The sequence below is a fragment of the Podarcis filfolensis genome (genome assembly GCF_964270895.1).
Source record: "Podarcis filfolensis genome assembly, chromosome: 10".
NCBI lineage: Eukaryota > Metazoa > Chordata > Lepidosauria > Squamata > Lacertidae > Podarcis > Podarcis filfolensis.
In genome coordinates, this window is record NC_139612.1 from 71,308,641 (window position 1) to 71,322,210 (window position 13,570).

General features: G+C 47.7%; 1 protein-coding gene across 2 annotated transcripts in view; it reads right to left on the reverse strand.

Annotated features, from left to right (window-relative positions):
- Positions 1–13,570, reverse strand: part of TYMP (thymidine phosphorylase) — a 28,367-nt gene that overhangs the window by 7,041 nt on the left and 7,756 nt on the right. For both annotated transcript variants that reach the window (XR_014538767.1, XM_083572983.1), the window contains exons 2-8: positions 10,301–10,468; positions 7,221–7,423; positions 6,914–7,012; positions 6,645–6,774; positions 5,753–5,871; positions 4,190–4,352; positions 3,172–3,402 (exon numbers count right to left, since the gene is read on the reverse strand). Coding sequence is in view for 1 of the 2 variants with exons in the window: in XM_083572983.1 (XP_083429109.1) it covers positions 3,172–3,402; positions 4,190–4,352; positions 5,753–5,871; positions 6,645–6,774; positions 6,914–7,012; positions 7,221–7,423; positions 10,301–10,418 (1,063 nt within the window). In the remaining variant the exon portion in view is untranslated. The remainder of the gene's footprint in view (positions 1–3,171; positions 3,403–4,189; positions 4,353–5,752; positions 5,872–6,644; positions 6,775–6,913; positions 7,013–7,220; positions 7,424–10,300; positions 10,469–13,570) is intronic.

A 13,570-nucleotide genomic window follows, 5' to 3' on the forward strand; every position in this document is an offset into this window, starting at 1 on the left:
GGCAAGAAACCCGCAAAAGAAATGGAGTGGCCCTCATAGTCAACAAAAGAGTGGCGAAAGCTGTACTGGGATGCAATCTCAAAAATGATAGAATGATCTCGATACGAATCCAAGGCAGACCTTTTAACATCACAGTAATCCAAGTTTATGCACCAACCACTGGTGCTGAAGAAACTGAAATTGACCAGTTCTATGAAGACTTACAACACCTTATTGAAATGACACCAAAGAAGGATGTTCTTCTCATTATAGGGGATTGGAATGCTAAAGTAGGGAATCAAGAGATAAAAGGAACAACTGGCAAGTTTGGCCTTGGAGAGCAAAACGAAGCAGGGCAAAGGCTAATAGAGTTCTGTCAAGAGAACAAGCTGGTCATCACAAACACGCTTTTCCAACAACACAAGAGACGACTCTACACGTGGACATCACCAGATGGGCAGCATCGAAATCAGATTGATTATATTCTCTGCAGCCAAAGATGGAGAAGCTCTATACAGTCAGCAAAAACAAGACCTGGAGCTGACTGTGGCTCAGATCATCAGCTTCTCATAGCAAAATTCAAGCTTAAACTGAAGAAAGTAGGAAAAATCACTGGGCCGGTAAGATACAATCTAAATCAAATCCCTTATGAATACACAGTGGAAGTGAGGAACAGGTTTAAGGATTTAGATTTACTGAACAGAGTGCCTGAAGAACTATGGATGGAGGCTCGCAACATTATACAGGAGGCAGCAACGAAAACCATCCCAATGAAAAGGAAATGCAAGAAAGCAAAGTGGCTGTCCAATGAGGCCTTACAAATAGCGGGGAAGAGAAGGCAAGCAAAATGCGAGGGAGATAGTGAAAGATACAGGAAATTGAATGCAGATTTCCAAAAAATAGCAAGGAGAGACAAGAAGGCCTTCTTAAATGAGCAATGCAAAGAAATAGAGGAAAACAACAGAATGGGAAGAACCAGAGATCTGTTCAAGAAAATTGAAGATACGAAAGGAACATTTCGTTCAAAGATTACCATAATAAAGGACAAAAGTGGAAAGGACCTAACAGAAGCAGAAGACATCAAGAAGAGGTGGCAAGAATACACAGAGGAATTATACCAGAAAGATATGGATGTCTCGTACACTCCAGGTAGTGTGGTTGCTGACCTTGAGCCAGACATCCTGGAGAGTGAAGTCAAATGGGCCTTAGAAAGCACTGCAAATAACAAGGCCAGTGGAAGTGATGGTATTCCAGCTGAACTATTTAAAATTTTAAAAGATGATGCTGTTAAGGTGCTACACTCAATATGCCAGCAAGTTTGGAAAACTCAGCAGTGGCCAGAGGATTGGAGAAGATCAGTCTACATCCCAATCCCAAAGAAGGGCAGTGCCAAAGAATGCTCCAACTACCGCACAATTGCACTTATTTCACACGCTAGCAAGGTTATGCTTAAAATTCTACAAGGAAGACTCAAGCAGTATGTGGACCGAGAACTCCCAGAAGTGCAAGCTGGATTTAGAAGAGGCAGAGGAACCAGAGACCAAATTGCAAACATGCGCTGGATTATGGAGAAAGCTAGAGAGTTCCAGAAAGACATCTACTTCTGCTTCATTGACTATGCAAAAGCCTCTGACTGTGTCGACCACAGCAAACTATGGCAAGTTCTTAAAGAAATGGGAGTGCCTGATCACCTCATCTGTCTCCTGAGAAATCTCTATGTGGGACAAGAAGCTACAGTTAGAACTGGATATGGAACAACTGATTGGTTCAAAATTGGGAAAGGAGTACGACAAGGCTGTATTTTGTCTCCCTGTTTATTTAACTTATATGCAGAATTCATCATGCGAAAGGCTGGGCTGGATGAATCCCAAGCTGGAATTAAGATTGCTGGAAGAAATATCAACAACCTCAGATATGCTGATGACACAACCTTGATGGCAGAAAGTGAGGAGGAATTAAATAACCTTTTAATGAGGGTGAAAGAGGAGAGCGCAAAATATGGTCTGAAGCTCAACATCAAAAAAAACGAAGACCATGGCCACTGGTCCCATCACCTCCTGGCAAATAGAAGGGGAAGAAATGGAGGCAGTGAGAGATTTTACTTTCTTGGGCTCCATGATCACTGCAGATGGAGACAGCAGCCATGAAATTAAGAGACGCCTGCTTCTTGGGAGGAAAGCAATGACAAACCTAGACAGCATCTTAAAAAGTAGAGACATCACCTTGCCAACAAAGGTCCATATTGTAAAAGCTATGGTTTTCCCAGTAGTGATGTATGGAAGTGAGAGCTGGACCATAAAGAAGGCTGATCGCCGAAGAATTTATGCTTTTGAATTATGGTGCTGGAGGAGACTCTTGAGAGTTCCATGGACTGCAAGAAGATCAAACGTATCCATTCTTAAGGAAATCAGCCCTGAGTGCTCACTGGAAGGACAGATCGTGAAGCTGAGGCTCCAATACTTTGGCTACCTCATGAGAAGAGAAGACTCCCTGGAAAAGACCCTGATGTTGGGAAAGATGGAGGACACAAGGAGAAGGGGACGACAGAGGACGAGATGGTTGGACAGTGTTCTCGAAGCTACCAGCATGAGTTTGACCAAACTGCGGGAGGCAGTGGAAGACAGGAGTGCCTGGCATGCTCTGGTCCAGGGGGTCACGGAGAGCAGGACACAACTAAACGACTAAACAACAACAACAACTCTCCTTTTGACTCAAGAGAACCACCATTTTATGGTTCGAATCGGGTTTGAATCCACTGGAAGGCAGTGGAAGACAGAAGTGCCTGGCGTGCTCTGGTTCATGGGGTCACGAAGAGTCGGACACGACTAAACGACTAAACAACAACAACAACCCTAGTCAGAGAAGTTGAAGGAGGACCTATATCTGACTTTGTGTCAGGTGCTGGGCACTCAAGATGGAGGCCGTGCTTGTGCGTCTGAGAATATTTGATGTTATTGACGCCTGTCCTCTGCTCTTTGTGGCGGGGGGGGGGGGAATAAGATTTTTTTCCTTTGATTTCCCCCTCTAAAAACTAGGTGCGCCTTATGGAGCGAAAAATACGGTAACTTTTTAACAGTGCTGAGACTTTCTGTCTCACGCTCTCAGGCACTCACATGATATAAACAAACATAGTGCTACTTGCTGGAGCAGCACAGGTGGTTAAAAATCCTAACAGCTCACCCCCATCCTTACCATCACGCAGAGCCACCAGTTCCTCCTGCGCCCAGGCTTGCCCCAGCACCCGGAATTGCTCTTCCTGACCCCCGGCACATAGGGCATGGGCCACATTGGCTTCCACCCCTTGCGCTTCCAGCATGGCCTGGAAAGTCCTCAGGGCAGAGCCGTTGTCCAGGGCTTTGGCAATGCGGGCAGCGCCTTGGGAAACAGAACTGGCTCTCCCACACTGCCACAGTAAGGTTCCTCCTGGAGAGATGGAAGAAAAATGGATGAGTTGGGTGGTCCATGGAGAGAGAGGCTTCCTTTCCCCAGCCCCAACTCACACCCTCATGCCCTCCTCATAAGAAAAGGGAAAAGTAGACAGCTATGGAAGCATCATGCCTTCGCTTGCTCCTGGCTGATTTGTTTTTTGCTGGTGCTGGAGGAGACTCTTGAGAGTCCCATGGACTGCAAGAAGATCAAACCTCTCCATTCTGAAGGAAATCAGCCCTGAGTGCTCACTGGAAGGACAGGTCCTGAAGCTGAGACTCCAAGACTTTGGCCACCTCATGAGAAGAGAAGACTCCCTGGAAAAGACCCTGATGTTGGGAAAGATGGAGGGCACAAGGAGAATGGAATGACGAAGAGATGGTGGGACAGTGTTCTCGAAGATACCAGCATGAGTTTGTCCAAACTGCAGGAGGCAGTGGAAGACAGGGGTGCCTGACGTGCTCTGGTCCAGGGGGTCACAAAGAAACGGACACGACTAAACAACTCAACAACAACAGCAGAATAGAAGAAGCTGTTGTACGAGAGTTTTACTGCATGGCTGAGATTCCTTCCACACAGGCACACCGCTGCTCAAGATACTCTGCTGTAGTTGGGAGAAGCAGATTGGCGCAATGGAAGTGGACTGGACGCCACAACAGGTCCGCTGTTCACAGCCTTGATGGACATTCAACAGAAAACCTCCCTCTCTCCCTCTCTCCCTCCCAACACAACATAGTGAAACGTTTTATAATGCCACTCGGGTGCCCCCCCCCCCAGTGCAGACCTAGCGTGGTCACCAGCTCACGGAGATCCCCAGGTCCTTGTCCTTCCAAGCACTCCAAGGATTCAAGGACCTCCAAGGAGTGACCCACTCGAGACCCCAAAGGCCCGTCCATCTTGCTGAGCACCGCCGATGTGCATATCCCTAGCTGGGTCCCAACACACACCTTTGAGAGAGAGAGAATGAATGAATGAATGAGACCGGAACATGGTAAAGGATAAAGTGTTCTATGATTTGCACCCAGGAAAGCAAGCACTGCTCCCTCTTTAGATAAAGAAAAGACATCCCTAAAATTTTTTAACTCCTTTGCACTAATGGGAAGTTAACGCAGACACGACCGCCCAGAATTATTCTTTTGCTTCTATGAAAATGTTGTCTCTCCTCAATGGGCTGCCAGGGGAGAATGTGGCACAAACAAAGGTGTCCCTGGATGCCACTTATGCCAAAACTCCCCTCAGCAAGAGGCATTTTCTGTCTGCCTTCCCTCTGTGGGATTATTATTATTATTACATATATTTTTTATTAATTTCTTTTTTAACACAATATTTCCAACATTACAATAGCAAATAAAATTACTCTTTGCTCTGCCGAGCTTGTCACTTCCCTCCATCCCTTCAACTGGTTTTTTGTTTCAAGACTTTATAAAGATAAAGGTAAAGGTCCAGTTGTGGCCGACTCTGGGGTTGTGGCACTCATCCCGCTTTACTGGCCGAGGGAGCCAGCGTACAGCTTCTGGGTCATGTGGCCAGCATGACTAAGCCACTTCTGGCAAAACCAGAGCAGTGCACGGAAACTCCGTTTACCTTCCTGCTGGAGCGGTACCTATTTATCTACTTCCACTTTGACGTGCTTTGGAACTGCTAGGTTGGCAGGAGCAGGGACCGAACAATGGGAGCTCACCCCATCACAGGGATTCGAACCGCCGACCTTCTGATTGGCAAGCCCTAGGCCCTGTGGTTTAACCCTCCATCCCTCCATCCCTTCAACTGGTTTTTTGTTTTCGAGACTTTACATCGCACTTTAAAACCTCCACTTATGACTTTTATGTCCTTATAGTCAACGCTGTCTCTTTGATCTAGAAAGTTATAAAATGTTTTGAATTTCATTTCAGGATTTATTTCAATCCCGCTAGTGTCTTCCCATTTTTGCAATAATTATTCATATACCCAATAAATTTACTCCAGTCTCTTTGAAACTTTTGGTCGCATTGGTTCCGGATTCCACCGGTCAACTTTGCTAATTCTGCATAGTCCATCATCTTTGTCTGCCACTGGAAGGATTTAAGGAGAACATTCGGTCTCCAAATCCCCATCCCAAGAAGCAGAACATAAGGAGGGCTTCCTGGATCAGGCCATTTAGACCAGCATCCTGTTGTTGTTCTTCTCACCAGATGCCTGTGGCAAGTCCACAAGCAGGATTCAAGAGCAACTGGGATTCAGAATCACTGCTGCCCCCGACCATGGCGGCAGGGCAGAGCTGTCCTGGCTGGTAGCCCCCCGATAGCCCTCTCCTCCATGAAGGAGCTGAAAGCCCCCAGAAGCCAGTGGCCCTTCTCTGAGGACTCACCAGGCTCTCAGCCAGCTGCTGGGCGCTCTCCAGAGTGGGGTAAAGGGCTGCGCTGCCAAATTTCACATCCAGAACCAGGGCAGAGATGTTCTCCGCAGCCTTCTTGCTCAGGATGGAGCCTGAGAGGCAAGAGAGAGGCAGCGTCAAGGGAATGCAGGAATGCAGGAATGCAGGTACATCCGCAGCTCAGGAAGAGGACTCGAGACATGAAGTGCTATTGGCTTTTATTCACAAAATTAAAAACTGTTGGGTTCATCTAGGCCAGTGTTTCCCAAAGTGGGCAATACCGTCTCCTGGGGGAGGGGGCGACGGCGCTGGAACAATCCAGGGGGCGGTAGTAGCCTTGGGTGCAATTGGGGGGTACACGCTAGACAAAGTAACGAATTCTTCAATTATGAAGAATAATGAAGTCAGTTATGCCACAGGCACATAACTGCTGCTGTCAGGATGATTGGTGGGTGCTAGAAGAGACAACAGCCCGGGACTCCAGCCAGCTTTACAGGATTTATTAAGTCCATTATACTATTTACAATACGGAGCTCTTAAAAGCATGTCCTACTCATTCGGTGTCAGTTGCCGAGACTGGCCCCTCCTTTCTTCCTCTCCAGCATAACAACTTCCTGAAACCTCTCCTCTTCCTTCCTCCCTTATGTAAAGAGCGAAGCTTTGGAAGTTGCCCCTCCCTCCCTGATTCATTGTTTCCTGACAGCCCCTCCTCATCTTCCCTCTCTGACGAGGTGCAGCTACTCATTATCGGAGGCTGCTCTCTATATTTCCCAAGCGTTTCCCCCTTCTCAGCCCACAGTTCCCTGACAGCTGCCTGATTGGAAGAAGCCCATAGCCAGGGCCTCAGCACCCAGAATTTCTCCTGCAACTGGATCTCACCCCATACCTGTGATGAGGGGCAAGCTGTCCACTGTGGCTGTTACATCTCTCAGGGCATAGAGGACCTTGTCTGCTGGGACCAGCTCTGAACTCTGCTCCACAATGCAGCAACCAACCTGTTCCAGAATCTGCTTCATCTGCAAGAGAACAAGTCCTGGGCTGTCTGCATGGGCCACTCGTCATCAGAGTTCTCGGCCGACAGAAACAGACAGCCACATACCCTCAACACATACCACATAAGCCCCTTTATCTCCATCACAACCTGGGACACCTCACCTGTTCTGGGCTCTGGGAGACCATGAAACCAGGTATGGACTCCAGCTTGTCCAGCGTGCCTCCGGTGTGGCCCAGACCTCGGCCACTGATCATGGGCACCTGTTGAAAGGAAAGGAGGAAAGTCTGGGTTGTCTTAGGTTATGAGCAGCATAGGAAGTTGGGTAGGGGGGAAGGTGTTTCTTTAAGAAGCTCAAAGGAGTCTGCTGAATGGCTGACCTAGTTCAGCATCGTGGCTTGAGGACGGGCTGTGGGCCTCTTTCATTTTTGCCCGGGAACCAGAGAGGTTGGAAGACCCTTCTCAACTCACCTTACAGCCACAGGCAGCCAAGGCTGGTGCCAGAGGCAGGCTGACTTTGTCGCCCACTCCCCCAGTGGAGTGCTTGTCCACCAGGAGCCCTTGCCATTTCTCCGGCCACTCAAGGACCCTCCCTGATGTAGCCATTGCCTGCGTCAGCACCAGAGTCTCGTCAGGCTCCATGCCCTGTAGTCGGATGGCCATCAGCATCGCTCCTAGAAGACAACAGGTGATGAGGGTGAGGTGCTTAAGCCAGAGAGATATTCTGAGAGGGGCTAGCACAAGCCACAGACATGGCCTGGCATGTCACACATGCTGGATTTGGTTCAGTCAGCAGGTTGTGCAGGTTTTTGTATTGTTTTAAGAACCTGCCCATACTGTGGAACCTTGACCTTTCTGATTCTGAGAACAGCGAAGTGTTGGGTCACTTTGTTGTTGTTGTTTAGTCATTTAGTCATGTCCAACTCTTCATGACCCCATGGACCAGAGCACGCCAGGCACTCCTGTCTTCCACTGCCTCCCACAGTTTGGTCAAACTCATGTTGGTAGCTTCGAGAACACTGTCCCACCATCTCGTCCTCTGTCGTCCCCTTCTCCTTGTGCCCTCCATCTTTCCCAACATCAGGGTCTTTTCCAGGGAGTCTTCTCTTCTCATGAGGTGGCCAAATTCTTGGAGCCTCAGCTTCACGATCTGTCCTTCCAGTGAGCACTCAGGGCTGATTCCCTTCAGAATGGAGAGGTTTGATCTTCTTGCAGTCCATGGGACTCTCCAGAGTCTCCTCCAGCACCAGAATTCAAAAGCATCAATTCTTTTGATCACTAGCAAGGTGATTATTCTAGGGCACAAGAGAGTCTTCTGTTGTGGCTGCTCACCCAAAGCTCTATTTGTAAAGACATGGCTAAAAAGAGATATTTGTACAGATATGATTGCACAAGTTTTAGGTAGTTTTCCCCTTTTTTTAGTGTTAAAGAAATCATTGGATATTCTACTTGCAACTATATAATAAGGAAAAGCATGCAAGATTTCAGGAGAATGCTATCCAGCTGCTCAAGATGAAATCAACCAGCTCTTGGTTTCCATAATTCCTTTGAATTAATTATTTCCTTGGTGGACAGAGTGCCTGAAGAACTATGGATGGAGGCTCGCAACATTATACAGGAGGCAGCAACGAAAACCACCCCAATGAAAAGGAAATGCAAGAAAGCAAAGTGGTTGTCCAACGAGGCCTTACAAATAGCGGGGGAGAGAAGGCAAGCAAAATGCGAGGGAGATAGTGAAAGATACAAGAAATTGAATGCAGATTTCCAAAAAATAGCAAGGAGAGACAAGAAGGCAGGACCAATGGTTGTGTTTTCTGCTGCAGGAATGTCAGTCTGCTTCCACTAGGGCCTCCTTGTAAGTTAAGCAAACCCTATGAAGACATCCTAAGTCTCTCTGCTTTGAGAGCCAGTGTGGTGTAGTGGTTAAGAGCGGTAGACTCGTAATCTGGTGAACCGGATTCGCTTCCCTGCTCCTCCACATGCAGCTGCTGGGGTGACCTTGGGCTAGTCACACTTCTCTGAAGTCTCTCAGCCCCACTCACCTCACAGAGTGTTTGTTGTGGGGCAGGAAGGGAAAGGAGAATATTAGCTGAATGAATGCTTCGGTCTCTGGCTGCGCTCCTTTTGTTCCGCAGGGACCTGCAGACTCAGTCAGACGAGCTAGGTGGCAGAGCAGCCTCACACCTAGATTTTCCGTAACAATGTCTTATATAGATAATAAATGTTCATAAATGTACCAACCAAGCACATACATAGATATGTCGACCACATGTCTGGAGCAGCATAGGAAGACCACCCTAAAACCATTTTGACTCCCAATCTGACCAAATGTTTTCTCTGCAAGGAGGGAGCAGGTGAGGGAACCTTCCCATTGTCTCAGGAATTGGGTAATCACCATCTCAAAGAAATGGCCAGACTACCAGGAAAGGGAATCAGATAAGGCATTATCAGATAACCTGGCAGACAAGAAAAACAACAACATTCAAATTTCTGTTGTAGACCGCCTTTTCTGTGATGTAGGTATGATTTTTGTAGTAGGTGGTCTTGGGTTACGCCCCTTCTGTGATGAATGCAGGGGTGGTCTGGAGCTCCAGGTCAGGGAATTTAAAATGTCTATATAAGGGCTGGCACGCCTTGGTTCGGGGTCCTCCTCAGGGGAGCACCCTGTTGCAGCAGATCAATAAAGATCAGGCTTACTAGCTGCTTTGCTTCCCAATAGTCTCTGGATGTCTCTGTTATTTCCTCCTACCGATGGAGAACCTACAAGGGACTCTATAAAGGGCTCTTGTGTCCCCCATAAGGGAAGAAGGGCAGCTTTTGTTTACAACAGATGGCACCCCAGATGGGACCTTACCACAGGTCCTGCTAGCTAGGGATCATGGGAGTTGTAGGCCAATATATTCTGGAGGGCAGAGTTTGACGAAGCCTGACTTATGGTTAGTGGGCTCTCCTTCCTTGGAGGTTTTTAAATAGAGGTTGGGTGACCTGCTCTGTGTGTGTGTGTGTGTGTGTGTGAACATATTACAGAGCATCAATAATAAAAAACATAATAAAAAGCATAATAAAATACAGCATAAAAATAAAACAATCATCAGAGAGCCAGTGTGGTATAGTGGTTAAGAGCGGTAGACTCATAATCTGGTGAAACGGGTTCGCGTCTCCACTCTTCCACATGCAGCTGCTGGGTGACCTTGGGCCAGTCACACTTCTTTGAAGTCTCTCAGCCCCACTCACCTCACAGAGTGTTTGTTGTGGGGGAGGAAGGGAAAGGAGAATGTTAGCCGCCTTGAGACTCCTTAAAGGGAGTGAAAGGCGGGATATCAAATCCAAACTCTTCTTCTTCTTCTTCTCTTCTTCCTCATTTGAACCCTGTAGCATTATTCTTGGAGAGCGGTTCTAGCTAAATTCCCTCCCCACATAGGAAGTCATGGGAAGGGTTGCCTTGGCTGTGCCTGTTTGCAGAGTTTCCTCCTCATTCTTGAATGCATCCTCCTCTTTCCCCCACCCACAATCCCACTCCCCTGATTCCCCAGCCCCAGAACCTTCCTTACCAATTTGCCCGTCCTGCAAGGCCTTCCTGGACACAGCCTGGACAAAGAAGACGATCTCCTCCTGCTGCAGCTTCTCCCTATCCCGCTTCTTCCGGATTATTTCTGGGATGCTGAGCATGCTGCCAGAATTGGGGGCTCCAGAGCCGGAGCTGGTGGTGCGTCCAGAAACTGCAGGGATATATGCAATGGCATATGCAATTCAATGGAAACAAGTGTAAAGTGAAGATTTAAAAAATCTTAATTTCAATAATAATAATAATAATAAATTTTTATTTATACCCCGCCCTTCCTGGCCAGAGCCGGGCTCAGGGTGGCTAACACCAGTAAAATTACAGTAAAAACATAATGGGGGGGGGGACCAATTTAAAATACAGGCTATAATGCAATTTAAATGCAGCGGCATTTTAAACGTAGCCCATAGATCAAGACCCTAAGGGGAGGGAAACATAAGGGTCAGACTGAGTCCAAACCAAAGGCCAGGTGGAACAGCTCAGTCTTGCAGGCCCTGTGGAAAGATGTCAAATCCCGCAGGGCCCTGGTCTCTTGTGACAGAGCATTCCACCACATCAGGGCCAGTACTGAAAAGGCCCTGGCCCTAGTCGAAACCAATCTAACCTCCTTGAGGCTCATGACCTCCAAAGTGTTGTCATTTGTGGACCTTAAGGTCCTCCGTGGGGCATACCAGGAGAGGCGGTCCCATAGGTACGTGGGTCCCAAACTGGAATTGGTGGACCAGGAACGAGACCTTAGGCTTTAATTTAATTTAATTTTTCATGCATTCTTTCCTGTCAGGGACTCAAGGTGGTTGTAGTGAATAGCTCAATGAAGACATTTCTCCATTGTGTGGCAACTGTGAAAAGGGCAAATTCCATGCTAGGGATTATTAGGAAAGGAATTGAAAATACCAGTGCCATTCTTCAAATCTATGGTGCAACCACATCGGGAGTACTGTGTCCAGTTCTGGTTGCTTTGGGTCAAAAAGGATATTGTAGACCCTGGTAGAAGTCCTTATACTGGACGTGTCCTGGAAGGATTCATAGAATCATAGAGCTGGAAATTACCGCAATGGTCATCTAGTCCAACCTCTGCAACGCAGGAATCCCAACTAAAGAATCCCTGATAGAGGGCCACCCAACCTCCCGATGGAGACCATTCCATGGTTGAACAGCTCTTACCGTCAGAAAGTTCTTCCTGACATTTAGTCGGAATCTCCTTTCTTGTCACTTGAAGTCATTGGTTTGAGTCCTACCCTCCACAACAGGAGAAAAAAAGTATGCTCCATCTTCCATGGGACAGCCATGCAGATATTTGAAGATGGCTCTCATATCTCCCCTCTATTTCCCTTTTCCAAGCTAAATCTAAGTTCTTGCCAGTGGCATAGCTGGGTTTTTGCTGCCCGGGGCAGTCACTGAGCTAGACTGGTGACTGGGAGTGGCAGCCAAGACCACATAACACCGGTCTTGAAAGATCTACATTGGCTCCCAGTACGTTTCCGAGCACAATTCAAAGTGTTGGTGTTGACCTTTAAAGCCATAAACGGCCTCAGCCCAGTATACCTGAAGGAGCATCTCCACCCTCATCATTCAGCCTGGACACTGAGGTCCAGCTCCGAGGGCCTTCTGGTGGTTCCCTCATTGTGAGAAGCAAAGCTACAGGGAACCAGGCAGAGGGCCTTCTTGGTACTGGTGCCCGCCCTTTGGCACACCTTCCCATCAGATGTCAAAAAGATAAACAACTACCTGACATTTAGAAGACATCTGAAGGCAGCCTTGTTCAGGGAAGTTTTTAATGTGTGACATTTTAATGTATTTTTCATCTTTGTTGGAAGCCGCCCAGAGTGGCTGGGGAGACCCCGCCAGATGGGCGGGGTACAAATAATAAATTATTATATTATTATTATGAGCTTGCTGCCCCTCTTACTGTTCCTCATCCAGGAGCCCCAACAGTCCTCTCACAGTCCTCTCCTCTGCTTGTTCTTATTACCATTTAAAAATATAAAAATACAAAATACCAACAAGTTCTCTCCACCACCAGCTTTTGTGCAGCTGTGAGAGCCAGTGTGGTGTAGTGGTTAAGAGCGGTGGACTTGTAAGCTGGTGAACCGGGTTCACTTCCACGCTCCTCCACCTGCAGCTGCTGGGTGATCTTGGGCCAGTCACACTTCTCTGAAGTCTCTCAGCCCCACTCACCTCACAGAGTGTTTGTTGTGGGGGAGGAAGGGAAAGGAGAATGTTAGCCTCTTTGAGACTCCTTCGCGTAGTGATAAAGCGGGATATCAAATCCAAACTCTTCTTCTTCTTCTTCTTCTAAAGCCTGCCTTACACTCCAGACTTCCTCCTTGCCCCGAGGTGGTTGAACCACCCACTTTGTGAACCACTAATCTAGGGATTTTACAATATTCAGAGGTTACAAAGAGGAGAAGTTAGTCTTTGGGATGACTAATTTCTTATAAAGCCTCTTTTCTATTGTTCTGTTGTCTCTTCCTGAAAGTTCCTGCCTGTTTCCTATTATGTTTACTCTGCTTTGCTAGGAGTGGAAAGAGTATAAACCTAATGAGAAATAACTAACTGGTCCTCTTCTCTGTTTCCTGAGTTTAACTCCAGTAGATTCTATAGTGTGTGTGTGTGTGTGTGTGTGTGTGTGTGTGTGTGTGTGCGTGTGCGCGTGTGCGTGTGGAAACTGGTGGCAGCAGCAGCGGTGGGAGTTTAAATGAGGGGGAGAACCATATTTGCCACCTTGAGCCCCTTGGAGTAAAAAAAAGTGATGTCCTAAGAAAATTGGCGTTGGCTTTTACAGCCCAAAAGGGACGTGGGTGGCACTGTGGGTTAAACGACAGAGCCTAGGACTTGCTGATCAGAAGGTCAGCGGTTCAAATCCCCGTGACGGGGTGAGCTCCCGTTGCTCAGTCCCTGCTCCTGCCAACCTAGCAGTTCGAAAGCACCTCAAAGTGCAAGTAGATAAATAGGTACCGCTCCGGCGGGAAGGTAAGCGGCATTTCCGTGCACTGCTCTGGTTCACCAGAAGTGGCTTAGTCCTGCTGGCCACATGATCCGGAAGCTGTACTCCGGCTCCCTCGGCCAATAAAGCGAGATGAGCACCACAACCCCAGAGTCGGCCACGACTGGACCTAATGGTCAGGGGTCCCTTTACCTTTACAGCCCAACTCCCCATCAAGGGACTTAGGATCCCCTAAAGTCCACTAGCAGTCAAAGATACAAATGGAGGCTACCAAGGAAGCAAGGCAACAGTGGCTCATCTGGGAAAATGTTT